The 27,427-nt window shown below is 39.5% G+C and overlaps 3 protein-coding genes across 6 annotated transcripts; 2 read left to right on the top strand and 1 right to left on the bottom strand.

Moving 5' to 3' along the window:
* The first annotated feature begins 333 nt into the window (after nucleotides 1-333).
* Nucleotides 334-10,139, top strand: ubtd2 (ubiquitin domain containing 2). Of its 4 annotated transcripts, XM_067492297.1 has the most exons (4): nucleotides 644-784; nucleotides 1,303-1,502; nucleotides 3,452-3,688; nucleotides 8,789-10,139. In XM_067492297.1, the coding sequence occupies exons 2-4, from the start codon at nucleotides 1,496-1,498 to the stop codon at nucleotides 9,298-9,300; spliced, it is 756 nt and encodes a 251-aa protein (XP_067348398.1). In that variant the 5' UTR covers nucleotides 644-784; nucleotides 1,303-1,495; the 3' UTR covers nucleotides 9,301-10,139. The 4 variants fall into 4 exon arrangements, with proteins under 4 accessions (XP_067348397.1, XP_067348396.1, XP_067348398.1 ...); XM_067492296.1 differs by lacking the exon at nucleotides 1,303-1,502 and having other exon boundaries at nucleotides 334-784; nucleotides 3,461-3,688; XM_067492295.1 differs by lacking the exon at nucleotides 1,303-1,502 and having other exon boundaries at nucleotides 439-784.
* Nucleotides 10,140-14,611: 4,472 nt separating this feature from the next.
* Nucleotides 14,612-18,506, top strand: il12bb (interleukin 12B, b). Its single transcript, XM_067491763.1, has 9 exons — nucleotides 14,612-14,696; nucleotides 15,219-15,312; nucleotides 15,429-15,530; nucleotides 15,749-15,931; nucleotides 17,120-17,225; nucleotides 17,377-17,546; nucleotides 17,720-17,880; nucleotides 18,001-18,119; nucleotides 18,249-18,506. The coding sequence occupies exons 2-9, from the start codon at nucleotides 15,219-15,221 to the stop codon at nucleotides 18,274-18,276; spliced, it is 963 nt and encodes a 320-aa protein (XP_067347864.1). The 5' UTR covers nucleotides 14,612-14,696; the 3' UTR covers nucleotides 18,277-18,506.
* A 2,420-nt stretch (nucleotides 18,507-20,926) lies between these two features.
* On the bottom strand, nucleotides 20,927-27,205 carry ublcp1 (ubiquitin-like domain containing CTD phosphatase 1). Its single transcript, XM_067491764.1, has 11 exons — nucleotides 27,052-27,205; nucleotides 26,428-26,702; nucleotides 25,990-26,081; nucleotides 25,142-25,227; nucleotides 24,946-25,061; nucleotides 24,597-24,695; nucleotides 24,411-24,448; nucleotides 24,145-24,243; nucleotides 22,499-22,615; nucleotides 22,269-22,396; nucleotides 20,927-22,102 (listed from the first exon to the last, which is right to left on the bottom strand). The coding sequence occupies exons 2-11, from the start codon at nucleotides 26,579-26,581 to the stop codon at nucleotides 22,075-22,077; spliced, it is 957 nt and encodes a 318-aa protein (XP_067347865.1). The 5' UTR covers nucleotides 26,582-26,702; nucleotides 27,052-27,205; the 3' UTR covers nucleotides 20,927-22,074.
* Between the last annotated feature and the right edge of the window lie 222 nt (nucleotides 27,206-27,427).

The raw sequence follows: 27,427 nt of genomic DNA, 5'->3' as shown, positions 1-27,427 counted from the left end.
CTGCTTTCCTTGCTGCATCAGGAAAGCTATACTTTACTATATAATGTGAAGCCCAGGATAGAGCAGAACATGATTACACTAACTTTCTGTGCTGTGGTATTAGCCTTCATTTGTGGTAAATCAAAATTTTGTGCCTCTTTTAAACCAGCAAACTAAATACCTAACCACTCACACCTTACAATGCCTGCCCACAATAACTTTATTTTAATATGCTCTAAATGTGAAGTATGTGAAAACAAAATTGAGAGTCTGATTAATGGAGTTGTAATATCTGATCTTTATTTGCGAGATTTCTGAACCAACAAACGTGTAAAACTGGGTTTAAAGTCTAAAGCAACCTTTTCCTGTCCCACTGAAGATGTCATCTTTTTTTTTCGTGCACTTCTCCTTTATTCTCTCTTCCTCCTTTCTCTCCAGCTTTCTTCTTTCCGTCACCTTGTAACGATCTGTCCTCCGCCTCCCCCAAACACTCAGATGATGATGCCCGCTGATCCCCGACGATCCTGAGAGGAAGAGACGAGGAAGCGAGGACGGAGGAAAGGGAGCACGGGAGCGAGCGAGGAGACAGGAAAGGAGGGGAGGGAGGAAGGGAAGGAAGGGAAAGAAGGGAAGGGGGGGAAGAGAGAAAACCGAGAGAGAGGGGCTGGTGGATGTAGCTGTAGCTGTGGGCCGGGGGGTGAGCTACGTAGCCCGGGCTGTTACGCCGAAACATCCATGGGTGGCTGTGTGGGGAGCCACCACGACTCCTCGGGCAGCTTAAACGAGAACTCGGACGCCACTGGAGGTAACTCACAAGGTCTATCAACGTGTTTTAGTGGCTGCAAGCTGGGCTTTATTGGGGGGTGGGGGTGTTCCTCTAGGCTTCCTGCATGTTGTCCTGGCTGGAGGTCCTCTTCCCTTCCCCTACGCCCGAGCCAGATAGAGCCAGAGCGACGCGGCAGCCCTCTCGGGTATCTTCCGCTGCACAGCGGGCCTGAGCGCGATAAATGTCGCCTCGTCTGCTCGCTACCTGACAAACCGAGGAACCCTGACGGAGCGAGGCTGCCTCCCTTTGTTCTTTGCTGTTGACTGAGCTAGCCGGCTAAAACGTAGCCTTGTTAGCTCGCTAGCGTTTCTGCATTAACAAATATGGGTCACAGACGGCGATGGCATGCAGGGCAACGCACAGCAGGGAGACAGCCTCGTTTCAATTATCTGTATCCTCCCTCCCAGACTCCCTCTAAGTTGTTGTTAACTCAGGACTTATGACTGGTTCATGGGCTTTTTATTTATTGTATTTTTTTTTTAATGACTGTTTTGCAGAAGCGAGATGTTGGAGCATGTTCGTTGCTGGAAAGTGTTAGAAAGAGGAGGTGTCAAAAGTCAAGAGAAGAAAAAGGAAGTGTGCTTTAGCGGTTGTGTTTGGTGAAGGGGGCCTGAAATCACTAAGCACCTCGCACCTCTCCTTCAACTGTGAGCAGAGTAGAGCAGAAACCCAACGGAGGACCTGCATGCAATGCCCAGTATGCCATGCAATGCGCGCACTGTCGGGGATTAAAATATCATTCAGAGTTTTTCAGTTTTTTTTATCAGTTCCTCTCAGGTGATGACGTGCGAAGGTGATAAAGTGTTGCATGTGTTAATGGGGCTGTACAATACAGGATTACCAGCATTAGACTGTGCTCTACTGCCAGTTCTTCTGATCCAGCTGTTTGCCTGCAGGCTCAGCCGGTCGTTGGTTCAGCACATGAAAACGTCTCATTGGTCTTTGAATTTCATGCCAACAAGACTGTTTAAGGATGTTTTCGTGTTCACCGGCAACCAGCTGAGGTTGTTTACTAAAGTCATTCTTTTCTTTTAATCATTTTGAAATAGGAGTTCATTCTTTTATCAGTTTCAGGCTTGACTACTCTCATGCATTGTACTCCTGGGTTAATCAGTCGTCCTCCATGGGTACTCCATGGGTGCATCCATGGGTACATGGATGTCAGAGCAGCCTGCATTGCTTGCATATTATTTATTCTGTTCAGCTTTTAATGCATAGTGGAGTCTTCGGCATTTTCTTTTGTTTTTATTCCTTGTGATTAATATTATTTTACTTTTATTTTTATTAAAATTGGGTATGTGAAGGTCAACACAATGTTGTTTTTAGCTCTATATAAATACATTTGATTTGAATAATGATTGCATTAGTTAATTTGAATGTGATAGCCCTGATAGTGTGCACCTTAACCTCAAGGCCCCTTTTGTATTGACCTAATTCAATCTGAGGCGCTGCAGGCATTTTTGCAGTGCTAGTTCCCTGGCTCTTCTGGTCCAGTGATGCATTTTAATCACAGATTGAGAGAAAGAGCTGGGTTGGGGATTGGGAACTAACCACTCAGATGTAGTCTGATTACTTTAATGCCATCCTTTTCCCCTCTAAATCTGTTTTTCCTGCTATTTCGACCGTTATCTCTCAGTCTAGGTATCACATAAACAGGTTTTAGAGATCTCTTTATCTGTGTGTAACAAGAGACTATGTAGTGTTAAAACACTTGACACCATGCGGAATGATCACAGAGACAAGCCAAATGTGAACACATGAGAAATCATCTGTTTTCGAACACGAAGGTGCCATAACCTACTGCGTTTATGTAAAGCATAGTCATATTTCTGTTTAGAGCCGTTAACCATACTGGCATACATTTACTCCTAATCATGTTCGGGAATTACTAAAGGCAAGTGTAAGTAGTAAATTATGGGCAGAAACCTGAGCTGCAAAGCAAGGAGTATGAAAGATACACGCTGAACAGCACGGGAATTCAGGCAGATACTGTTGGCATATCGTTATGGCTAACGTGCAGGGTTTGACATTGTCTAACTCTTGTGTACAGGTGAGTTGTGGTGTTATGCACAACCAAATTAGAAAAAAGTCGGCCCTCCGAGTTCTTATTTACTACAAACAGACAACTCGGAGGCTGGTGTTATCCGACTGTATCATGTGATCATCAGAGTACATGTGTACCAGCAGCAGGTGTAACTCAACACCTTGATCCGTCATCCTTCTCTGCTCTTCTCCGTCTTTTTGTTGCACACACAGACACACACACATACACACTGCCCTGTACCTGCCGTCCCCTTCGGTGGTGATCCAGATAGTGTTGTTCATCAGCCATTCTGCTGCAGATGGAGCACTGTTTGATGCTCTAACCTTAACATTATAAATAAATATTAGTAACATAATGCTGCTTGCTTGATGTATGTTTATGCATGCTTTGTTTCTGATAAATCCTTACGCTTTTTCTTTCCTTCTTCTTTAATCTCCATCTCTTCTTATTCTATTCCCAAATCTGTATTTTCTTTCTTTACATCTTTCCCTCATTCTTAATCTCTGTGTTTTTCTGTCTTTTCCTTCTTCATCTACCCTCCCACCTGTGTACATTACTATCTCTCCATCACTGCTTTCCTCTCTCTCATCCTTCCTTCCCAGTGGCTCTAGGGCGTAACCAGCCCCTGAAGAGAGAACGGCCTAAATGGAAAAGCGACTACCCGATGACTGAAGGCCAGCTGCGCAGCAAGAGAGATGAGTTCTGGGACACGGCGCCAGCATTTGAGGGCCGGAAGGAGATCTGGGATGCATTGCGTGCTGCGGCCAGTGCCTTTGAGAGCAACGACCACCTGCTGGCTCAGGCCATCCTCGACGGAGCTAGCATCACACTACCGCATGGTAACACACATTTCCACAGTAGTAGACACAACAGATGTCTTGCAATGTTTGTTTTACTCTCCATGTAATAGCAGCTGAGTGGACTTGAAGTGACATTGAAGTCAATGATCTGAAGGGCAGAAACTTAAGACATGAGTGTGTAGTGTGCTCGCACTGTATGACTTAGGAGTCTTTATACTAAATCTTTTATATCTTTTAATCTTTTAAACTTTTATATCACTCCACAACATAAATGAAAGACCTGTTTTTTCTATGGTGGCAAACAGCTCCAAAAACCCCTTAGACTGCAAAACATGCGGATGAAATTCTGTGAAAAACAGAATACATTGTATAAGAGCACAGTGATATTCTATGGTATTGTTAGTGTGAGATGGTTATTTGTATTCTTTCTTTTGCTAACTGCAAAAAGCAGGCTGTGTACTGTAAGTATGTTGCATAGTATACAATTTGACACACTTCCAAATATCATTCATAGCTGTTGGATCTAGATGTTAGAGATATGAAAATGTAGCCTGATGCTGAAACTGCACAGCCAATTTCATGCCACAAATCAACCTACTTCTCGCATGAAATTTATTCAGAGTGGTTTGGTGGATGGATTCAGAACCACCTCTGTGTTGCTCTGGCTTGAAAAGTGAATGCAAACCCAACAATGAAGCAGCAAGCTCAAGCTGATTTAGGCAAGGTTTAAATAGCTGTCTGTTTGAGAAAGAGCTGTCGGTCATTTATTACATCTACCATCAAGCCAATGCATTTATGGCCCTACAAGACCGCAGGAAGAAAATCCTGAGAAAATTGTGAGATGATTTTTCCAGGTCATGACATACATTCCTGCTACCAGATAGCTACCCTCATCATGAGGGGGATGGGCAGTGAATATAAACTCTTACATTGTAATAAGATACATTAGCATGTTATAGAAGAGGTAGGGTGTAGTAAACATGAAGTGGAAGTGTTTTGTTCATCCTCTGCAAAGTTTCACAAACGGGAAATAAACTATACCAAATAGTCATATTCATTTCTCTTTGGGTAAATGGCTTATTTGCTGTCCTCTTTGCTTTAAACAATAGTCATCGTTTTAGTGAATATGGACAACAAGCATTTTGGGTCTTTTGCCTTCAGTTAAAAGCAGTTAAAGAACCTCTAAGTGCATTTCAGCGACGACAACTTTAGCCATTAGGAGATATACACTGGAGTAGGAATCAATAAATAATAAATGAAATGGGATGTGCCCTTGGTAATCTGAAAGTAGGATTTAATGAAGTAATCACTCACATAAGTATACTAAAGATAGTGCAACTTCAAAAACACACTCGAGAGCAGTCATAAGGAGCAAATCGATAAATTCGACATGGCTCTGATTCAGGAAGCCCGGCATCATCATGTCGTAATTATGAGCAGTTTGAAAGGGCTCTGCGTCTGTCAATGTGCCCTTTCCATTTGTTCTAGTTTGTTTCTCTTCAGCGTCATAGTAAGGTATTCTTCATACTTCCATGTTTCCTCTTCAGTAGATGGTGGCATTTCCCCTGTAAGTAAATGTCAAAAGCTGAAGGAATATCTAATGTCATATTATGTGAAAACAGGTTGAAGAAAAAGTGTGGAAACTCCTCTCCAGTAAAACAAGGCTGAACAGAATTATACTGTTAGCCGTCACGACACTAATTGAATGTCTCAAACATGCAAAACAACCACCTGAGTCAGAGTTTGAGCAGCAAAGTTGCATGTAAACACAACCGCTTGTCCTGCTACATTCCTCTCATTTTGGCCAGGTCAGAGCCGATCCTGCTGGGCTGCAGCTGTAGATTCCCAAGAATTGATGTCACTATTTTTCACCGCTCACTTTTTGTCTTTCAGTTTTTGAATTGGTGTTTCCGTTCTTTTTACTTTTTACCAATACCATTTTTATTGATTTCTCTTCACTGGACTTGTTTCACCACTTCAGCCAATACAGAAACTTTTAAGCATCACACACTAACTTTTAATCAGTTGCAAGCTGTGCCAAAGTGAATTGTATTTTATCACTGTTATATTTAAATGTTATTGGCCAGTGCACTGAAATAGGGCTATTAATATATTCTTCCTTGGGGTTGCTTGGTATGTCTGTACAGTGAGTTGGAGGAGACAGGGTGAATCTAGTGGTCAAATCTTATCTACAAGGTCATGGCAGTGGCTCAGCGAGTTTAAACTCATAGCATGCTAATCTCAGCATCCTAACATGCTCACAGTGACTATGCTAAAATACTGAGTGTAAGCATGTAATAGTTACATTTTCTGAATCTTGATCATATTATTGCATAAACACTTGTTAAAGCTGTAGCATATAGCTTGCTTGATGTTTGTTTTAGTGATTTTCAGTGTGTATGTCCACACATAAAGCTACGGAATCCATTGAAAAAATGTGGCTTCAAGTAGGATCATGGGATGCGGTGTCAGACAGTATAACAACCGACACAGCAAAGGTTTTCTCAGCAACTGAACCTGGTGCTGCCTACCTCTCCTTCTTGGTGCCACGCGTGCAGAAAGAGTAGATGTAAAGCAGAGCTATGTGAGTCCTTCAATCACGTACTTTTAGTTAAGTAGAAATGTCAGTGGGGTACTTTTACTGGATTCAATTTTTGTTGGTGTATTTGTACTTTTACTTAAGTACAGGTTTTGAGTACTTTGTTCACCAGTGGTTAGGGAGTGATAGCTCTCAATGCATATATACATTTTTTTGGCACAGACAGCCCATATCTTCACCAATGTGCAGAGAGCAAACATGCTGACAATACGTTTTGTTCTTTCATCAACATAAATCATGGATTAACATTACCAACAGGCAATGAGCTGCTGTTTGGCACATAAGTAGTCCTCTGGTCATTTGATTGCGTTTTGTTTGACTTAGGGATGCTTGAGAAAAAATTTGGGATTATCAAAGTAACTGCATTTCATGCTGAGAGCGGCATGAATGTGCAAAATGTCCAAATTCCGTGCCAATATGAAAATTAAATGATTCACCGCTGGGGGACTTTGAATGTGTATAAATAATCGCTTGGCAGTCTATTCAGAAGCTGTTTAGATCGGTTGGTGAACCAAGTGAGCAACGTTACCATAAGTAGAGCCACAACACTGGCATGCGAAAAATTTTAGGTTATTGTGGGATTAGATATTATATATTTATATTATATAATGTGGACTTGTATGATGCCATTCATGAAATTTAACATTTTTTTTGTCCCACTATATTCATAATAGACTTTTCACTCTTTTCATTAGTGATGCATCAGTCTATTTATTTCTTAGTTTTTTTAAACAATAAGAAGGGAGATATTGTCATATTTTGGTCAACATGTTGCATGTTAGAATCCATCCAGCCTGCAACAAATGAAAAAACCTTTGCTGATTTACATTATGGTAATATGTGTTTTCAGCTATAACAATTGTAGCTACTTTCTGGATACATTTTTCATTTTTCAGGTAGATTTATAGACTTGAATGTAGTTACTGTAAAATATATTGAAAGGTCAGCTGCATGTTTTGCAAAGTTTATTTTACTAAGGGGATTAAAATGATAAATAATGGATGACGGCTGCTTTTATAAGGTGCTCTACACTTGGTATTTACATTATTTCATGGTTCAATTCTAGTAACAGAGTGAGTCAAATTTGCTCTCACAACCTCACACTCTCACTCTCACATTCACTCTGGTAAAACCGTGTGGTGAGGCATAGTATGTTCCTTAATGTTCCTACCTTGACCACTGCGGCTGTCATTTAGAGTAACGTGTGGGGGCGTCTGCTTACTCATCTCAGTCTAAGTCTCACTAAGCACTAAAAAAACTCATGATCTCTGTCGAGTGACCTCTGCTTCATAAAACATACGAGGGGGGGGGTATCCTGAGGTTTTAGCACGGAGGCATGGAGGGCTGGACCTTCTCATTCTGGTTTTGAAATACTTTGTTTTAATTTCAACAGATTTTCGTCACCACCTTGTCAAAAGTTTGCAAAACACTCGTCATAATAATACAATTATTTGGTGCTTTCACACATCGAGGGTAGTGACAAACTGTTGTGCAGGGGGGCTTGTCTCAAAATCCCCTTGAAAACTTCTGGGGTCCCCCCCCTGTTTTCCGAATAATGTGACCTCTTGACCACAGCTTATTTCCACCACTGTCCACCTACACTCAGTGTTTCAATTGGTCATCAGTGACGTAATAATGCAAGACTGCCGTGGACACATGATATTCCCTTTTCTCCCGTTTTCACTCGCTAAGATCTACCCTCAGAGTCTTTGTCTCTTATTAAATCATTTTTTTTTTCATTTCCTTTTTCCATAGAGAAACCTGAGTTTGGTTTTGTGTGTGTCTGTATGGGGGGGAAATAATGTATTTCAATTAATACAGTGTGCTAACCTATTTCACAAACTTTAAACCCAAAAGACAGGACTTACCCAGATCCTTTTAAAATTGAAAAATGAAGGGACAAGCTGAGAGAGAGCCCCTCAAAATGGTTATTTTAGTTGGTAATTACCTAATATCTTAACTTCCTAGGTAAATCTACCTAGTATGCTTCAAATACTGTAACTATGCATGCCCATCCACAAAATCATATTTCACTGTGGAAATGCTGTTCCGTCTCGTAGGCAGTTTTTTTGTTTTTGTTTTTTATTTCCGCGGCACACATACCTGTGCAAATTTTGACCAAACGTTTCAACTTTGGTCTCAACATGTAATCTTGTTCCAAAACTCATCTGGTTTGTTCACATGCTCCTTAGCATATTCCAAGAGTGCTGCCTCATGTCTACAAGTAAGCAATGGCTTGCAGCATCCTTTTCTCCAATCAATCCAGACTTGTGTAGGCTTCTCTTGACTGTGGAAATCTGAACTTTCATTCCAGTTCTCCCTAAGGACTTTTAGGTTAATATTTATTCATATTATTTTACTATTTTTAACTTTTTTACACCCAATGTTTCACTGTCACTGTGAGTACAATGTTCTGTGGTTATGACACTATCATAAATTCTAAAAATGATAGACATAACTATGAAAATCTTTAAGTTCTTGGGAAAAACCTAATTTTTTCAAGGGTTGACTCTTTTTTATTTATTTTGTCATTCTTCCAGGAGCTCTAACTGAATGTTACGATGAGCTGGGGAATCGTTACCAGCTGCCAGTCTACTGCCTATCTCCTCCCGTCAACATGATTGAAGAGCGCTTTGATGAGCCTGATGGGTCAGATCCAGATTCTGGGGCTGCAGACCCATCCACAGGTAGTGCCAGTGACCCCAGCTCAGGAGGGGAGTGCCAGCTACGGCTGCGACTCTCCACAGGTCGCGACCTTCAGCTGATGGTTCGCTCCACGGACACAGTGGGCATGATGAAGCGGCGTCTGCAAAGTCAGGAGGGAGTGCCTGCCTCAACCCAACGCTGGTTTTTCTCAGGACGGCCACTGACGGACAGGCTGCGCTTGGACCAACTCAACATCTCTAGGGACTATGTAGTACAAGTCATCCTTAGCCAGCTGCCACCACCAGAGCAGGTAACAACAGCAGGACATACACCTGGGGCCTCAGGGCCCATGGCAGGGGAAGGAGTGGCCACACAACCGCAAGAGCCCACGCCAGGGGAGAATTAATTTTCTCCATCCTGGCAGCCTGAAAGTTTGCTTGCCCGTGGGCTGGAAAATAACATGGGGTGGATAAAGGAATAAAGAATAAAAGTTGGCTTTTTGATTTTTCTGTTTTGGTTTGCTCTCTTCTCTACTCTACTCTACTCTACTCTACTCTACTCTACCCTAATCCAGTTGTTTTTGCTGAGAAGGGCTTTGTATGGGCACGAGCTAAAGGACTCTTTAATGGAGAAAAGACTCTTCCTTTTGGTTTTACACATTGAAATTTTGACCTTTTTTGAAGTCTTTTTAACTTTTCCTATGGAAACCAAACGACAAAGAAGAACTTTGTCAAACAGCTTAAAGAACTTTCTTAGTAACATTGATGTTCAGATGTTTGTGTTTCACTTTCCATTCAACTTCTGCTCTCTGGCTAAACTGGTTCAGCAGAAATCCCTTTATGAGACTACAGGGTTATACATAGGTTTTAATTACATACATTTTATATCTAGACAGTTAAAAATGAAAGTTTACCAATCATGACATTTAATTATGTTCTACTCTTAATCTACTCTTAGAGGTAGGTGAGTCTGCTGACAGAAAAAGTATTGGTATTTCATAGCTGGATGTTTTACCGAGCTGCTGCTGCTGGATCAGATACTTTATTTCACTCTGCTTCACAGAACAATCTGAGTTATCATGTAGTTAATATTAATAGTCAGCCTATGCGTGTGAATGTTCATATATGATCAAGACACAATCACATTATTTATGTGGCAAAAGGTTGGAGCGGATGGATCAGAAACACGGTTGCGTATTTTGATTAAAAATAGAATGTTTTTAATTAAAATTGATCATTGTTTCTATTCCTGTATCTCTGTGCTTGTTTCCTTTGAATATTGTCGATTTTTTAAAAATGTAAACGTTTACCGCCAGTTCATGGTTATTGATCATTGGTAAAAAGGTGTTAAAAAAAGTTTGATAACAATCAGGGTTGGCTATTGTTTGAATTTTATCAATTCTGATTGCAATTTAAATTGATTCCCTTATTTTGATTCCAAAAAGGTTTTTAAAAAGTTTAAAAAGGGGGTCTGCTATTTAAGTAACAAATCAAATTTTATTGTTGTTCCTTTCTGAGAGTTCCAAATTTATTTATGGCAGAACTGCTGTAATGGATTGCATTAGATGTGGCTTATGAAAAAAAACTTTTTTTTTTAGATTGGAACTGTATATTTTAGTGCTGAAAGGTGAAGTAACCAGCAGTTTAAAACAGTTTTAAAGTGCTTGAACATAACATTATCATTTTGTGCTTATTCCCTCATAGCCTTTGACGTGTTTAAAACAGTAGCGAGGTCTACTTCTGTGGTGAGTTGTTTAAGCAACACGGATTTTAGTTACACACTTTCAACAAAAAGTATGCTGGCAAAGAGCCGACTACTCGATTAAATCCATATGATCTCAGCAGCCAATCAGACTACAGTGAAATGGTCCAATGAGGGTCATTGTTTCTGTGTCTTCGCCGGCACAGCTCATGGCACTAGCGTTCTGCAACTACAAGAAACGGATGCTTTAATGTTAGTGGAGTTCATTGGAACATTGTCTGTAGTCAGTGATGTGGTGTTTTGGGGAGAACGAGCTGTATTTAGGTAGGTAGCAGGCTGAGCAAGTCTGAGGGAGCCGTGATACAATTCAACGCCCGCTGTGGTTAGACTGCTATGGGACCAATCAGCAGGCTGCAGCAGGTCACACCTCTCCTCCTAAATCTGTACATCGTAATGTGAAAATGAAAGTTATTATCCAAGTGGGAAATGGAAAAAAACAGCATTTTCCCAAAGAAAAATGTCATTGTGAACATTGCATTTTTTTAAATGTAAAATGTCCTGTCAAATTGAATTGTGGGTAAAATATCCCTCCTTAAACTTTTTGAATTTTCATTTTTGACTCATGTCAAGTGAACACAGGCCAAATGTGTTATATGTCATGTCCTCATGGCAGACACATGTCCTCACAGATATGGAACCTTTCTTTTGAACTGATAAGTTGAACTGAAGTTCAATTTATGGTATGAATACCCAGGATTTAGCCATTCCTATTAATTCATTTAATTTGTAATCAGGTTTTTATTCCAAACCCAAGTTTAAATTAAGTTTTTGATAAACTCATATTAATGGAAGTAATACTCGATTAGATACGATTTAAATATTAGGATCCTATTGTATGACTTCTTTTTTAAATAGCATGTGTTTAAGGGGTAATCACGCATTGGAAATAATTTAGGTTAGGATATGATTGTTATTTTGGGCGTCATGTTGTTATTGTATCATATTTAGACTCAAGCAATTATTTTCACCCATGTTGGTAGACAGTTCAAACCACTAAGAAAAGAAAAGAATTATTTTACTAGTAACTAGATTTTTAAGGTCAGTATCAATATTTGGGAATTTAAAGTACATACCTATTCATTCTCTTGTCGAGATGAAAAGATTGTCAGCACACCATTTTTAAGATAAAGTTAAAAAAAACAGCAATGTCCAAATAAGCCTTTGGTTTCCTTTAACTAATTAACACATCATATCTTGTTTGCTTAGTTCAAAAACATTCAAAATATCAAAACAGCAAGTTGTGGTTTTATGGGGGAATTTTTGGGCCAGAGCTACTTCCTTGAGTCTTGTCCTCGGAAACCCCAGGAACTCATCCTCCAAGCCAAGAAATTGTTGAGACAACAGTTAGCATTAAAGGGGCTTGTGTGCAGGCTTCTTTTAAACTTTGAGTTAGGCTTGGTGTTCACCCACTGTTCACAGTTTTAAGGCTAAGCCAACTGTGTTGGCCTAAAAATAAAGTTGGAGTCAACCATTAAGTAGTTTTCAAGGTTCAAAGTAACTTTATTATCCCCAAGGGACAATTCGTTTTACAGCGAACAGTCCTTTATAATGCAACAAAGTGTGTCTACGCCCTCACTGCAACATCTACGCCTTGATGCAACAAGCAGGTAGGGGTAAGACAGGGGTTCTCAATCCTGGTCCTCAAGGATCCATTCTCTGCCTGTTTTCCATTTATCCCTGCCCTGGGCCACTTCCAGCTTTAGTTTGATCCAGTTAAACGGCTCCTGGATAGGGATGAGATCCTCTAGTTTAAAGGCAGCTTTCATGAAGCTGACAGCTGAGTTATAACAGTAGTCTCCAGAAGTCTCAACTTTGGACATGTGGTTCAATAAACTGTATGGTTCAAATTTCCTGAATGACAGCAGGCAAGCTGACCCCAAACGGATGGGGAAAAGGAGCAAGCTTGGCGTCAACCCTACACTGTCATTGCAGGTAAGAAAGTGAATAAGAGTATTTCCCGAAATGACCAACGTGAACATACAGAGCAGTGCATGTGCAGACACCAATTAAACCATATATATCCAATAAAAGCTACTATTGGTAAATTGCAGCTACTGTAGCTGACATGGAAGTGTTATCTCACAGCCATAATACTGTAAACAAGAACTGCTTCCCTTTCCTTTGGTTTCCTCCTTTCCTTATTTCAACATATTTCTCTTAAATGTACTTTGCCCAGTTAGGCAGAACATGGAAAATTCTCTAAAAAAAAAAACATTATGACGAAACAGAGCTTCTATAGAGAAGAAACAATTGTAAGTATGGTGTGCCCGCTGGCATTCCCACGTTGAAAACAAGCAGCCAGTGATGGTATGAGGAAGGACCTTTAACCTGTCTGCCTAGTACCAAGCTGGCTGTGCGTCATTTACATAAACGTGTGTAAATGAAGCTCTTGTGTATTATTGTACAGAAAGGAGAGTTTATTGACCCACTTAAATGGCGGTGAATGTGAAAGGTCAAGCTGGACATGATTGACAGACAGGTTGGAAGTCAACACGGTAAGATCAGGGTGACATTAAAGCTCCAGTCCTCATAATTGCCTTTTAATATGAAACAGATTTGTGGCTTTTCGGGGGGAAATGCCTCTGAAGATGACGCCCGTGTGAGGTTATACTTACACAAATAAATGTTTTATGTTCTGCGAAATGTGAGATATGCATCTCACCATCACCTATGTGAATGTTAAAGGTGTGTTAGTAGTGATGTGTGAAGCCTTCTTTTTTGTAAAGTGTCGAGTTTACAAAAAATGCGTTTGGTTGCGAAGTAGGTGCAAAGAAACAATAAAATACTACTTCCATTCTGAGCAAGCTACTAGCGGGTTGATGTGTTTGAAACTACAGAACCAAAAACCACCAGCCTCAATCAACACTCATCTAATACCATTTTTATAAGCACAGCATTGAATCAAAACCAATCCTTCTTATTATAATTGAATTAGAGGGGCACTTACAGGAAATGGTCTTTTTTTTTTTTTCCTTTCGGCTTATCCCCTGAGTTCAGGGGCAACAGCTGATCATTGTCCGAATGTTGATTTGGCACAGTTTTTACGCCCTTACTGACGCAACCCTCCCCAATTTCTACTGGGCTTGGGTCGGCACTGTCCATCTTGGGACGGGAAAGGGCTGTTAGGGGTTCAGTGTCTTGCCCAGAGACACCGGACCAACTGAGCTACAGTTGCCCACTCACAGGAAAATGGTCTAATGGATATAAAATCAGAAAGCCTACAATTCCATAGGTAATAAACCATGGAAATTTCTTAATAAAATCATAAAATCTTCCAGAAATGTTCTTTATATGAGCAAGCCAGTTCTAAATGGTCAAACAACACTGCATTCACAAAAACTAAATTTTTTAAGTAGTAAAAATGTTCTCTCTCTTTACTTTCGTGCTGGTCACTCTGTTCTCTTTTGCACTTCTGTGGAGTTGGCATCATTTACACTTTTGTTTTCTTGTTCTTATTCCTGAGAACTCTCATGAGCATTTCCAGGGTACCTGTGGATAAAGCATAACAATATTACAAGCTGTCATTTGCAAACACTTTTTCCAGTTCCCTTTCCCAGAGGTTTCTGTCTCTTTTGTCCTGTCCTGACTTCCCCCATTTTGTGGTTGCACAATTGCGCTCTCTTTCACAATGTAATATAATATAATATGAATTGTACTTCTGTCCCAAACTGTTGTCATCTTCCCCATGACAGAGTAAATCGAGCCGAACAAAAGATGATTAAGAGTCAGATGAATAACTGATGGATGACGAAATAATGTGCCATAACCTCATAATTTCATTTATCCTCTGGTATTTCCACCTGATACTCTAGATTGTGGTTTTGCATCATCCACCGTGGAATAATAATAAATAGGTTAATAATTCCTTAGCTCTCTCCCACACATGAGGTATTTCCTGTTTGTGTTGGGGCTTTTTCAGTCTTCTGCTTCTGTCAATATAAGTACCAGCAGCAAACAGCAACTGAAAATACAATCGCACATCAATCTCTCCTCTCCAGCTCTCTTATTAGGTCAGTGTTCAGATCCAGTCTATTTGTTAAGGTAAGATCTGTGCTCACAGTTTTGGTGAAATGCATACTGAACCTTTTACTGAACCTTTTCAAATCTTGTCATTGAATTTGCTTTAGATTTTTTTTTGGTTTCCATCTTTATTTATTTATTTGTTTTCAGAAAGAAATGGACAGATTGTTGCCTTAAGAAATTCTCAACAGTCCTTACAAGTAGAAACTTATTAGAAACTATTAGAAAATAACTTTTTCCTTTAATGTAAATAATACAAATTTCCTCAAAAGTAGTTTTCCTTCAGAAATTACTTAAAAGCTCTTGCCGTGTAACTGAGCGATTACATTTTAAGCCTTCTGATGGAAAAACGTTTTTGCTTCTGAAAATTAAAGGATTCTATTAAAACAAATAATGATTATGATGAAAAGCATTGTCTTGTGGGATATTAAAATTTGCCAAATGCTAATTTTAAACAATTGTACATTCTTTATTTAAAGGAAAGCCACACATTAAATTAGGAATTGCACACTTTTTGTACTTATCTGTTGCACTTACCTCCAGATGCGAGCCTTGCTCTTTGTGGTCCTGTATGCTGCACTGTGCTGTGCCAGCTCTGATAACCAGCAAGACAACATAGAGACTCTAATGGATCATGGTTGGTAACTCCTCTTATCTGTACTGAATATATATTTTCACCTTGCTTTGTTGTATATGTTCATTCAAGTCAATATGTGTGTGTATGTGTGTTTCTTGTCCACGTTTTAAAACTAGTTCTGGTCCTGAGGGTGCCTTATGGAGTTGGCAGCAGGGAGTATGTGCCTCTAACCTGTGGAGAAGCTTATCAAAACCAGCCTGTGCACTGGAAGAAAAATGGTAACACAAATGCTACTACTACTAATATCACTAGTACTTCTTACGGTGTCTGTGCCAATATGTTAAGAATGATACAACAGAACCCACTATGGTACAATGATTGACAATTGTTCTACTGAATAACAGAAATTCGCCGGTCGAAACTAATTAGCTCTGTGGTTTCACTGATCTTTAAAGCATCTACATCTTTGATTCATGGACCCATTTCATTGTCTCAGGCATGGAGCTTAATCCACCGCTGCAGGGAAACCAGGTCAGGGTTCTGGTAGAAGAGATGGATGGAGGAAACTACACTTGTCACCTTGGTCCTGACGGAGAATACCTCAACCACACCACCATACTGATCCAACTAGAACCAGACAACAAGACTGTCATACTGGTGGAAAAATCCCTGGAAGAAGGTAAGACATGAAAGATGGAGAGGGATCAGGGTGTCACTGAATAGCTGAGATAAGAAAGATGTTGTGAGAGGGAATAAGGAAAAGAAAACAGGCAGACGTATAAGCCTGTGGCTCAAGGCAGACAAACGATTTAGTGAACAGTGGAGCAAATTTAAAGAGAATTTGGAAAAAAAGACAGCACACTGTCTTGCTGAAGCAAATCAAATCAAATCAGACCGTGACTGACACAAGGGGCAGACTTTATATATACATACACTGATCAGCCAAAACAATAATACCAATGGTCTTAATCATGTCATGGGGGACAAGGGTCAGCATGGCCAAGTAGTCTGCTGCTATACAGCAAAATGTGATACTCTGTTTGCAGAGGTAGTAGAAGTACACAAACTCAATATTCAGGTAAAAATGTTGGCTTGCAAAATTCTCGAAGTCCTACTCCGTAAGTAAAAGTAATGAGCAGATTATCTACATTTTACTCAAAGAACCAAATTAAAAGTACTCCACTAAGAAAACAAATGCATTTTACTCAATCTGATTATGGTAATTATAGCAAAACATGTAATGTAATTAATAAAAAATAAGATCACTGTTGGTAAATGCAGAGCTGATTTTAACCACTTTTTGTGCTAACGGGTGGTTAATGTATAACGATACATCAGAATTTATTCGTTTATAATATTTTTATTCAAAAAAACATATTATATTTTTATATTAAAACCACCTGTCAGTATTAATGTTTGGGACTTTTTCCCCCTTGGTTAAAGCCTTGTCTCTTTTGCTTTACTGTACTAAAAAGACTTCTTAAATGATTCTTTGATACATTTTCACTTAGCAACCACCTGTGAAAGCTTTTGAAGCTTTGACACTCTTTGTATCAAAAAGAATGTAATTCTTTCTATCGTTTTATGCCATAAGCCAGTGTCTTTTTTATCAAAGGCTGATTCGAAGATAAAAAATGTTAAATATGGTAATGAGTCTGGGATGAATCACAGACAATCTTCTCTTTCTGTATTTCATTCTGGCTCACTCACAGCAATAACATTCTAAAAATGAATGACCTTGATTGACGTTTAAATGACCTTGAAAAGAAAGGTCATCTGACCCTGTAACATTGGCATTGTTCTCAAGAAGACTAAACGCAAAGAGAAAGAGAGACTCTGAGAGGTCACTGTTTTTCTGTTTCTCCAGGTCACATCCATTGTTCAGCATCTAACTATAAAGGCTCCTTCCACTGCTCCTGGACAAGAACAGAGTCCAGATCCAGTGCTGCTGTTCTCCTGGTAAAAGCAGAACGGTGAGGACAAAAGACAATTTCTCACACTCCACTTGTCGTTTTTATCAGGAGTAGATCAGCTGTAGGGGTATTTCACTTTTTGCACCGCTGCATTTTGATGTTGATGTTTCATTGCAAGGTGTAGTTACCAACCAATTTGTCTTTAATCTAGTTTTTTGGAAAATATCCCATGTGAGCTGTCCGCTGATGGATCAGGGGTTCACTGTAAGGACATCAACTGCCCCTATAAAGAAGAACAACACCGCATCTCCCTCACTATTTACATTCACAGCTACTCTCGCCTGGAGGTCTACACTAAAGCTTTCTACCTGAGAGATATCGGTAAGTCAATGTCCGTTTCAGAAAGGAGCTGGTTTCTGAGTATTTATACAGGATATTTGGTGGGCAACAAAACACATGTCCGTATGTAATGCAGGTATAAATACTGAGAGCTGATATACCCTTTTGTCTCATGTTGGAATCCTGTCAACTCTCTCCCTCTTCAACGTATTCAGTGAGGCCAGCACAACTCCCTAACCTGCACATCAGTGATGGTAGGGTGTTCAGCTGGAACTACCCCGACTCCTGGGAGATACCTTCTACCTTCTTTAGCCTGCATTTCCAGATCAAAGTGGTCCCCAATGGACATGCCTGTAACAGTGAAGAGCACGTACTGGTAATCACTATATACATGATGTACTTCAGAGCTACTCTTGGCTAAATGCATTTGCTGAATTCTCTTTTTGTAACTTTTTTTTTTTTTTGGCTTTTATGTGTTGCCTTCTCACTTCTGCAGGATAAAATAACAGAAGAAACGAAGTATGAGATCCACGTTAAAGCCAAGAGGTACGTTTTCTGTGTACGAGCTCAGGACAAGTTTACCAGGGGGCCATGGAGCCACTGGAGCCATTGCATGTAAGTATATAATTTGTACCAAGTAGTGTTTGGATTGAGTTTGTTGCTATTTAGTTTTCATGTGAGAATTTTTCACTTAAACATTAAATCTGATTGTCATTGTTTTATTCCTATCTGTCTCGTCTCCAGCGTCAACAAAGAACATGTGAGCTGCTAACTTCTCACTGGATTGCAGTCATAAAAGGATGAAAAAATTTATGGAAGACCCTTTTTCTACCTGCCATTTTGGTTTTTAGGACACACCAGTAGACTATTTATTGATTTTCATTTTAAGGATTAAGGTTTTTATAATGTAATTCTTTTATACCATTTGATACTTTGATACTTAACTTACTTATTTATTTGTTTTCCTATAAATTTCTATTTCATAATAAATTATTACTGTTACCTTACTGGGCCTTTCTTGTTTGCATGCATTTTACATATAAAAACTAGAATTCCTTCAAATGCAGTGGTAATAAATTGTAATTACATTTTTTAATAATGGAGAACATGACTATGTGCTGTGTGTTATGAAACAGTGAACACTACACACCAAACAGGAATTTTATGGGAACCAACTAAGCTTTTCTTGTTAATGTAATTGTGTACACTGGCTCGAAAAGTTTTGGAAACACCTACACACTTTTATTTCTGTTATCCTTTGTTGGTTTTGTTCAATCAAATGGTTTTAAATGGATCACAAACACACACAAAAAAAGAACAATTATTATTTAAGCCTATTTGAGCAAGAAATAATGGTCAAATTTGCATATTAACCTTTACGTTTAGCGTTTACTGCCTGACAAATGTGTAAGTTTGAGTTTAAATTTGACTCTTCCTCAACAGTGGGGGTTTTTTTCATTTTCATTGTAAATAAGAACCAAAAATTGCCAAACAAACAGAGGTTACCTAAAAACTTATCAGTCCATAATTGTCTTGAAAATGGAAGGTTATTCTCTATGAGACATAGCCAAGAAATTACAGATTCCTTTAAAAGGTGTAAACCAAGACCTATGCTGCAACGCGATCTAATCAGAACAGAATATGCAGTGGAAGGTCCAAGTGCACATCTGCCCAAGAAGCCAGGCACTTACAAGTGTCCTCCTTCCAAACTAGATGCCTCACTGCTCCAGTATCGGTTGCAACCTTGAATAAAACAAGAGAGAAACCCGTGGATCCGATGGAAGAACCTGTGTCGGATGCAGAGCTCGTGAAAAGACGATAGATGCCTGTCTAACACCATCAGTGAACATACAGGTGGGAACAGCTTTAACTGCTAATCCTATGTGGTCAATAATCTGTAATCAAAAATGTTTATTGAATTATTGAAATGTTTATTTGTTTTTTTTAATTAGTTTATGACCAGTTATTTGGATAAAACCAACAAACATAACATAAATACAAAAGTATGTAGGTGATTTCAAACTTTTTCTAGGCAGTGCAATTTCAAGTTAATTCAGCTTAGAAAGTTGTAATTTTTAGGCAACTTAAATGATAAGTGATGATGAATAAACAATAGTTGCTCCTAAATCCAAATTAATGTACTGTTGTTGTTCACTTAACTCATTAGGTTTTAAAGAAACAAGCAAGTTTTTTTTTCAATGTGATTACAGGACACATGATGGAACTTTTCTGTCTTTAATGCCCATTGTTTCTTTTAGTAATAATAATAATAATAGTTATTGTAACCAGGATAAAAGGTAAGTGCTGAATTCACTCCCTACCTGCACACGTTTGTGATTTAACACAAAGACAGTGATCTTGGTACAAAATATCTTCAGCAGCTGCAGCTGGCAGTTCTTCATGTCAACATGGAGAAAACTATATTAAACTATATATAAAAACTAAGAAACATAGTTTTGGACTGAGCATATTATAACTGTAATTCCAAAAAGGTTTGGAAGATGTGCAAGGACACGGTCTACATGGTTTCCAAAGACAATTTCAAATTTTGATTCATCTGACTGCAGAAGTTTTCCAGTTTGCCCCAGACCATTTTAAATGAGCTTTGGCCCAGAGAACACAGCACTGTTCCTGGATCGTGTTCACACGTCTTCTTCTTTGCATGATACAGCTTTAACTTACATTTGTGGATTTCACAGCGAACTGCGGTCACATTGATTTCTGGAAGTGTTCCTCAGCCCATGCAGTGATGTGCAGTAGAGAATCAGGCCTGTTTTTAATGCAGTGCCACCTGAGGGCCTGAAATTCATATGCGTCCGGTTTTGACCTTTGGCCTTGTCCATTGCGTGCAGAGATTCCTCCAGATTCTGAGTGTTTTGATGATATGGTTATCATGATATGATGATGATAGTGTAGATGTTCATAGTCTTTGCAATTTTACATTGAGGAACATTTTTCTGAAATTGTTTCACAATTTTTAGATGCAGATTGCTGAACCTCTGCCCATCTTTACATTCGAGAGGCTCTGTCTCTCTGAAATGCTCCTTTTATACCCAGTCATGCTACTAACCCGTTGCCAATTAACCTAATTAGTTGTCAAATGCTCCTCCATTTGTTTTTGACTTGGGGCAATTACTTTTCCAGCCTTTTATTGCCCCTCTTCTAACTTTTTTTGAGGTGTGTTGCTGCCATGAAAATCAAAATGAGCTATTTTAGATCTCAGTTTTTTATATGTGTCACCTATGTTTGGTTAAATCACATTTTTAGGCAGCAGGTGAACCTATGTTCCCAAGTTGAAACATTTTAAAAAGACTTACACACTATAGTGAATTTCAGTACAAAAAAAAAAAGGTTTACTGTCATATTTACAATCAGCGTGTCAGGGGTATGATGCAAAACACACAAAAGTAAACTAGACAAAATTCAAAAACAAATCCTCACAGTGTACTGTATTTAGACATAAGTTCAAAGCTACAAAAAAAATAACAACTAAATGGACAATGTCAGTTTCTTAACTTCACTTCATCGTCCTCACTTTGTTTATTAACATTTAGATTTACCAAACAGTTAAAAAAAAGCTCTAATCAAAAATAAACAAATGAATAAAGTTTAAAAAAAGAACTAAACATTTACGTTTCTGAGGGTGTACACCCAGCAATTTAGAGGTTGTAACAGATAACAAAGTTTACCCAGTTAGAAAAACCTTTCTGGTCAAATATGCAAATATATGCCCATGAAAAGCTGACTGTGTGTGTACATTTGTACATGTAACCAAATGCATTAGTCCAGTGACACCTCTATACAAGTACCAACAAATGACTGATGTTTTCCTTGAAACATACACATGAAGGTCTTAGCTTTAACCAACCTCCATCTGATCAACTTTTAATCTCATGGTAGCTTTGATGGATTGGAGGCATGTTTGATGCTGTAATGATTTAGATTTATCTTTTATCGAGATTTGTTGTCATGAAATCATCTGCATTGTTGATTTTCACTTGTATATTTCTTCCTGCTAAATTTCCCCATTTAATCCTTTATGGTTGATTTGCTTCTCAATGGGCAATTTCAGTCTCTCTAACATATATGATATGTAACATCTCAGCCTCTTAAAGCAGTGGTGGACACAAAATGAAATGTATTTCATTGTTACTTGCTTGGCATAACAGTCACACTGTAAACCCAAATCATCTGGTATATCAAGCAAATGTAAATGATTTCATATATTTTAGGTACAATTTAACTGAAGATGTATTTTTTAACATCTGACCGAAGTAGGAGTTAGTGTCACGGTGGCTCATGGCAGGTGGCCTCAAACCTATGAGTAGTTTTTTCATCCACATAGCACCTGTCATTCTTATTATAGCCAGTATAACCGTTTAGAAAAACTGAGCAAGATTAAGGAGAAACCGTAAACATGCAAACATATTAATTAGGAAGCCCATCTCAGTCCTGAGCTTTTGAGTGTTGGTAGCTGAAGTGCAGAATTTGCAGTAAGATTTGAAATGAAGAACTTGTAGTAACTGAATGATGGCATTCATCAAGTCTTTGTTGATGATGCAGATCCTTCTCAGTGGTGATGCCTCTTAGATAGGTACCTACACACACACACACACACACACACACACACACACACACACACACACACAGTACATATTTCAGACATACTCTGGTGATTTGAAAATATTGTATGTACACCAAGTAGGTATTTATACCTACTACTGTGCAACTATTCTTATTAATGCCACGTATGTGCATGTTTACCTCTCCCAGTGTTTGTGGTTAAGTCCACTGAAGTCTTCGAGCTTGGCAATTTCTTTGAGGTACTGAGCCAGTTTATACAGCTCCCTGTCCTTCTCCCTGTTAAGATGGGCCTTCATGAAGGGTCGAATCTATACGAGCACACAAAAATCAGTTTCAGCTAAATATGCGCTGATGATGGTCATGAGGAAGAGGAACGAGCAAAAACTGTAATGAGGACGTTGGCCGCCTACCTTTAGTCCATTTTGTGGGTTCATGAGGAAGTTTCGTCCAATATCATCAAACATAATTGTGTTCTTCCTGTTGTAAAATCCTCCGTACTTCCCCCATATCACACCTAGAGGCTTCACCTGTTAATGTGGATGCCATCAAACACACTAAATTAGCAATAAATGTTGGCCGAAGTCTCCATGATGTGACATTACTTTTCCAGTCAGTGTGTGGCTTTTCCTTAAAGCTATCCTTCACCACAGAGTGTCACTCCACATGCAGTCAATACCTGCAGCTGTGGAATGCTCTTCAGAATATAAACTAACATGAAAAGCATGTATCGGTCTTCTTACACAGGAACCAGCAAGTAAAGTTATACTAGATGCTAAATTATATCCAGTTTTATGCTTACTACACATCCCAAAATTCAAATGCAACCACAGGGGGGAACAAGCCAGTGTCTTTTTGTTCTAGTCCCAAGTCTGGATAAATGCAGACTGTTGTGTCAGGAAGGGCATCCGAAGTAAAACACATCCCAAATTAAAAATGCAAATCATGACTTTCACGCGGAAAATGACTTCCATACCGGATCGGTCGGGGCGTGGGCTAACAACGACCACCAACAGTGCTGTTGACCTACAGGGTGCCAGTGGAAATTGGGCTACTGTTGGTTGAAGGAGAGGAGGAAGGTGTGTTCGTAGGCAGAGAGAGAGAAGAGGAAAGCCAAATGTGTAGGACTGACAGTAGGGACTTTGAATTTTGGGACTATGACAGAGAAGGCTAGAGAGTTGGTTGACATGATGCAGAGAAGAAAGGTGGATATACTGTGTGTCCAGGAGACCAGGGGGAAAGGTAGGAAGGTTAGGAGCAGGGTTCAAGTTGTTCTGCAGGGTTGGCTGCAGCAAGACAAAATACATGTGTGTGAATAAGAGGGACCCAAGTGGAACGGTGAGGTTACAGGGAGCAGAAGTGAAGAAGTGCAGGATTTTAAGTACATAAGGTCAATGGTTCAGAGCAACGGAGAGTGGAAAAGAGGTGAAGATGCAAGTGCACGCAGGAACAAACGGGTGGAGAAAAGTTTCAGGTGTTTTGTGTGATAAAAGAGAATCAGCGAGAATGAAAGGAAAGGTGTTCAAGACGGTGGTGAGACCAGCGATGTTGTTCGGCTTAGAGACAGTGGCACTGAAGAAAAGACAGGAGGCAGATTTGGAGGTAGCAGAGCTTAAGAGGTTTTCTTTGGGAGTGAAGAGGATGGACAGGATCAGTAATGAGGACATCAGAGGGACAGCTCATGTTAGATGTTTTGGAGATAAAGTCAGAGAGGCCAGATTGAGGTGGTTTGGAAATGTTCAGAGGAGAGATGGTGAATATATTAGTCAAAGGATGCTGAGGTTGGAGCTGCCAGGCAGGAGGTCTAGAGGAAGACCAAAGAGGAGATTTATGGATGTAGTGAGAGAGGACATGAAGTTAGTTGGTGTGAGACAAGAGGATGCAGAAGATGGGGTTAGATGGAGGCACATGATTCGCTGTGGCGATCCCTGAAAGGGAACAGCCCAAATAAAATAGATCCTTAATCCCAAGACAAAGAAGAGGAAAACTGCTATGTTAGCCAATAATTTAATCTAAAACATGTTCTACTACAACAAGGGCCAGCTATGTGTGTACCAACCTCCACAACCCCTCTCTTGGGGGTGTGTACAGTAATCATGGCTGCACTGTCCAACATGAATGTAATCTTGTAGTTGGGGTTGTCCGTCACTCCCAGCTCCTACACACAAAGACACACACGTTTACTTGATGATCACTCTAAAACCAAACACTGTAGATTAAATTGATTAATAATGCCACCTTCTGGTGAAAAAGGGTAAAACACTGAACGTCAAGCAGTCCAGTGAAACGAGGGGATCATCACATTTTGATGACACAAAGACTTACTTTCACTTTGGCATCAATCCACTTCATACTTGTAGCAGCTAAAACAAGAAAGAACATATCAACATAGGTGTGAGTGGATAAAGGAATTATAAAAAACAAGATAATAGTGAAGACATCCTGTAAGGTGCACTAGTCCAAATTAGACTACTGTAACATGAAAAGGAGAACAGAGGAGAAGAAACATACACCAGATAACAATATCATAGTCCTCATAGGCTGATGTCAGAAATTCATGAAGATACGGTCTCATTAGCTCCTGACCCGTTTCGGCACAGGACTTGTGATCTAAACACACACATGGGGAGCAGACATTAGTGCACAGTGTACTAGGTTAAACTAGGAACTGATAACAATAAAAACTGTGATGGATGTTTATTTTCCAAAGCGTTCTGTGATTTTAACAACCCTCTGTCACAACATTTAGCTTGATAAAAGTTTAGCATGAAAAACACGAACAGTGGAGACTTACTATTAAATTAATATGATACACTGTTTAGACTTTAAGTATAGTGCAATTGTTGTAACACTAACTCACCAAACAGAGTGTAGTCCACATCCAAAACTAGAAGCCTCTTGCCTTCTCTGGGAGGGTTCAGCTCCTCTACTTTATAGTCTTTCACTCTGCGGGCAATTTTAGCCAGGTTCTCCTCTCTAAAGACACACATATTCTGTCAGACTTCCTCGAAAATGTTTTGCCTGTACACAGTCACAGCCACATATAAATATCTGACCTGTTCTCTACTTCAATGACCTCCTCTTCGATGTCAAAATCATTGATCACGTCATCATTTTCTGGTGGAGGAGCTAAAACCTCTTCCTTCACAAAACAAAATGCATGCTTAGAATAAATTACTAAAAATATGAGTACTTAAAGGACGCCTTCAATGATTTTGAACTTGCTTCTAATTTAGGTAGAACAGTACATGAATGCTATTAAACTTCCACTTGACTTCCTTATTTCAAAATAAGTCTCTACTTCTAGCTGAAAAATGCCTCCAGATGACATCACTTTGAGGAACCTTCAGTTTAGATTATGTTATCCTGTTGCTCTGACTATGTAGTTTGTAATCCTGGTCAACCTGCTTCTCCAGAGCTCCCCCAGATGACGTCAACTCAACTCCTAATAATTAAAAAAAAAAATTCAGCTAGAGTTTTTCAGCTAGAAGCAGAGAAATATTTTAATATAGGGAAATCAGAGGGATGTTTAAAATCTACATTCACACCCTAAAATAAAGGCCTAGAGAGCAAGTTGAAAATTGGTGAAGTTGCCCTTTAATGTCACACCATTCAGAACTGCTGTCAAAATCTAGCTGGCTCATTACCTAACCAACTACTGATTTATCATGGCATCGAAGCTAATGTATGGTCATGTGAAACAATCAGCGAGAAAGCATGCTTGTCAGATTACTCCATCACATGTAGTAAAACTGCAAATTAGCTAATCACTCGAGCATGTGGCCAGATAACTGAGCAACAACTCCTTCAGTTACTTCTTTAGTTACTTAAGTGGATGTTAACCCAATAGTCACAACCAGATACCTCTGGAGCCACCTTATTTCTCTGTCATCCAGTTACCTACCAGGCTCTCCTCTCTGGTACCCATCATCATGATCTTGGTGTTAGGTTTCAGCTTCAGAGACCCCAGCTTCACTTCATCTTCTGCAGGTTTACCTGAAGGCAGGAATGAATAAAGGAAAAACAGAGGGACAAGAGATAATTTCCTGTAGCTAAAAAAATATAGAACTACAGACATTTGGCGCTCAAGTAAATAAGAGACTGATGGAAGAACTGATCCTGAATATGGATTAGCATGGGAAAAGTCTGGAAAAATGTATGGGAGGACTTATTTGAGCAAGCTTATTTTATTCAGAAGAAACATGTCTTACATATGGTTAACAATAATGCAGATGTAAAGAAAATAAAATCTGGATTTCTTGTCCACCTGGTTTGGACCTCATAAGGTATTTTTTATACTTGCTCCCACAAGCATAACTTGTGATCACTTATGTCCTCTCACCTTTGACCTTGAGTCCCAGTAGTTTCTGTCTCTCTGGCAGCACCCCAGTCAAGGTCTTAATGGACTGTTTCAGGTCCATCACTGTGTCTTCCTCAGAAAGAGAACTGATGGAGTACTCCTGCCCTCCCCACTTTATGATCACTGATACTGACATGGCTCTTTACACACATACACATACACACACACACGCTTGCTGCAGCTGGAATTGGGTGTGCAGGTACAAACACCTCCAAGCAGAAGTTGCCAGCTACATCAACAAACACGGACCCGCACACCTTGCAAAGAGAGGGGAATAGTAAAAGCAGAGATGTCATGGTGGCACATTGTAAATGAGCGTAGCTTGAGCAAAACGCAGCGTAGCTAATGATAATGGAACACGGAAAGCCATCACTTAGTGGCATCACTATTACTAAGCATATCTTGATTTGAATCGCTAACACAAGACACAAAGGCCACATACCACGTAATCGTAACTGATACTGTGACGCTCCCTGATATAACGTTATATGTTGATATTTTTAGCATGAGATGGCTAACACCGACTAGCAGCAATGTAAACAAGCGCGGTAACGAGCCAACTAGCTATCATTTCCTGACAAAGGTAAACGCTCTGAGGGTCCTTACCTGGTGGAGCAAGCGAACATGTAAAGCATGGCAAACAGTTCAATTTCGCTGTAAACTTGAATGAATGAATGGAGTTTGCCGTTCGGCGTCATGCGTCGAGCGGCACACTGTGCTTCCTGGCGTCCCGAAGTCTGCCGGTAGTGACGTGGAAACAAGAGTTTTGCGGCCATAGTGACCGGGTCTTAATAAAATAACACTTTAAATTGTCTTACTTGATCTAAACTTAAAGACACAAATTAAAAGAAAGGAAAATGTCGTATAGCTGTAGACCATTAGAATTAACAGTGGGGCATTTTTTAATGCTCTAGACATTTTCTCTGATATATTCCAGGTTCGATAGTAGGAACTTTAGATTCTGTTAGTGAGGAAGAAATAC

The sequence above is a fragment of the Channa argus genome, chromosome 22 (assembly GCF_033026475.1).
Source record: "Channa argus isolate prfri chromosome 22, Channa argus male v1.0, whole genome shotgun sequence".
NCBI lineage: Eukaryota > Metazoa > Chordata > Actinopteri > Anabantiformes > Channidae > Channa > Channa argus.
Note: the sequence above shows the minus strand (reverse complement) of the source record. Positions and strands in the feature narration are given on the sequence as shown.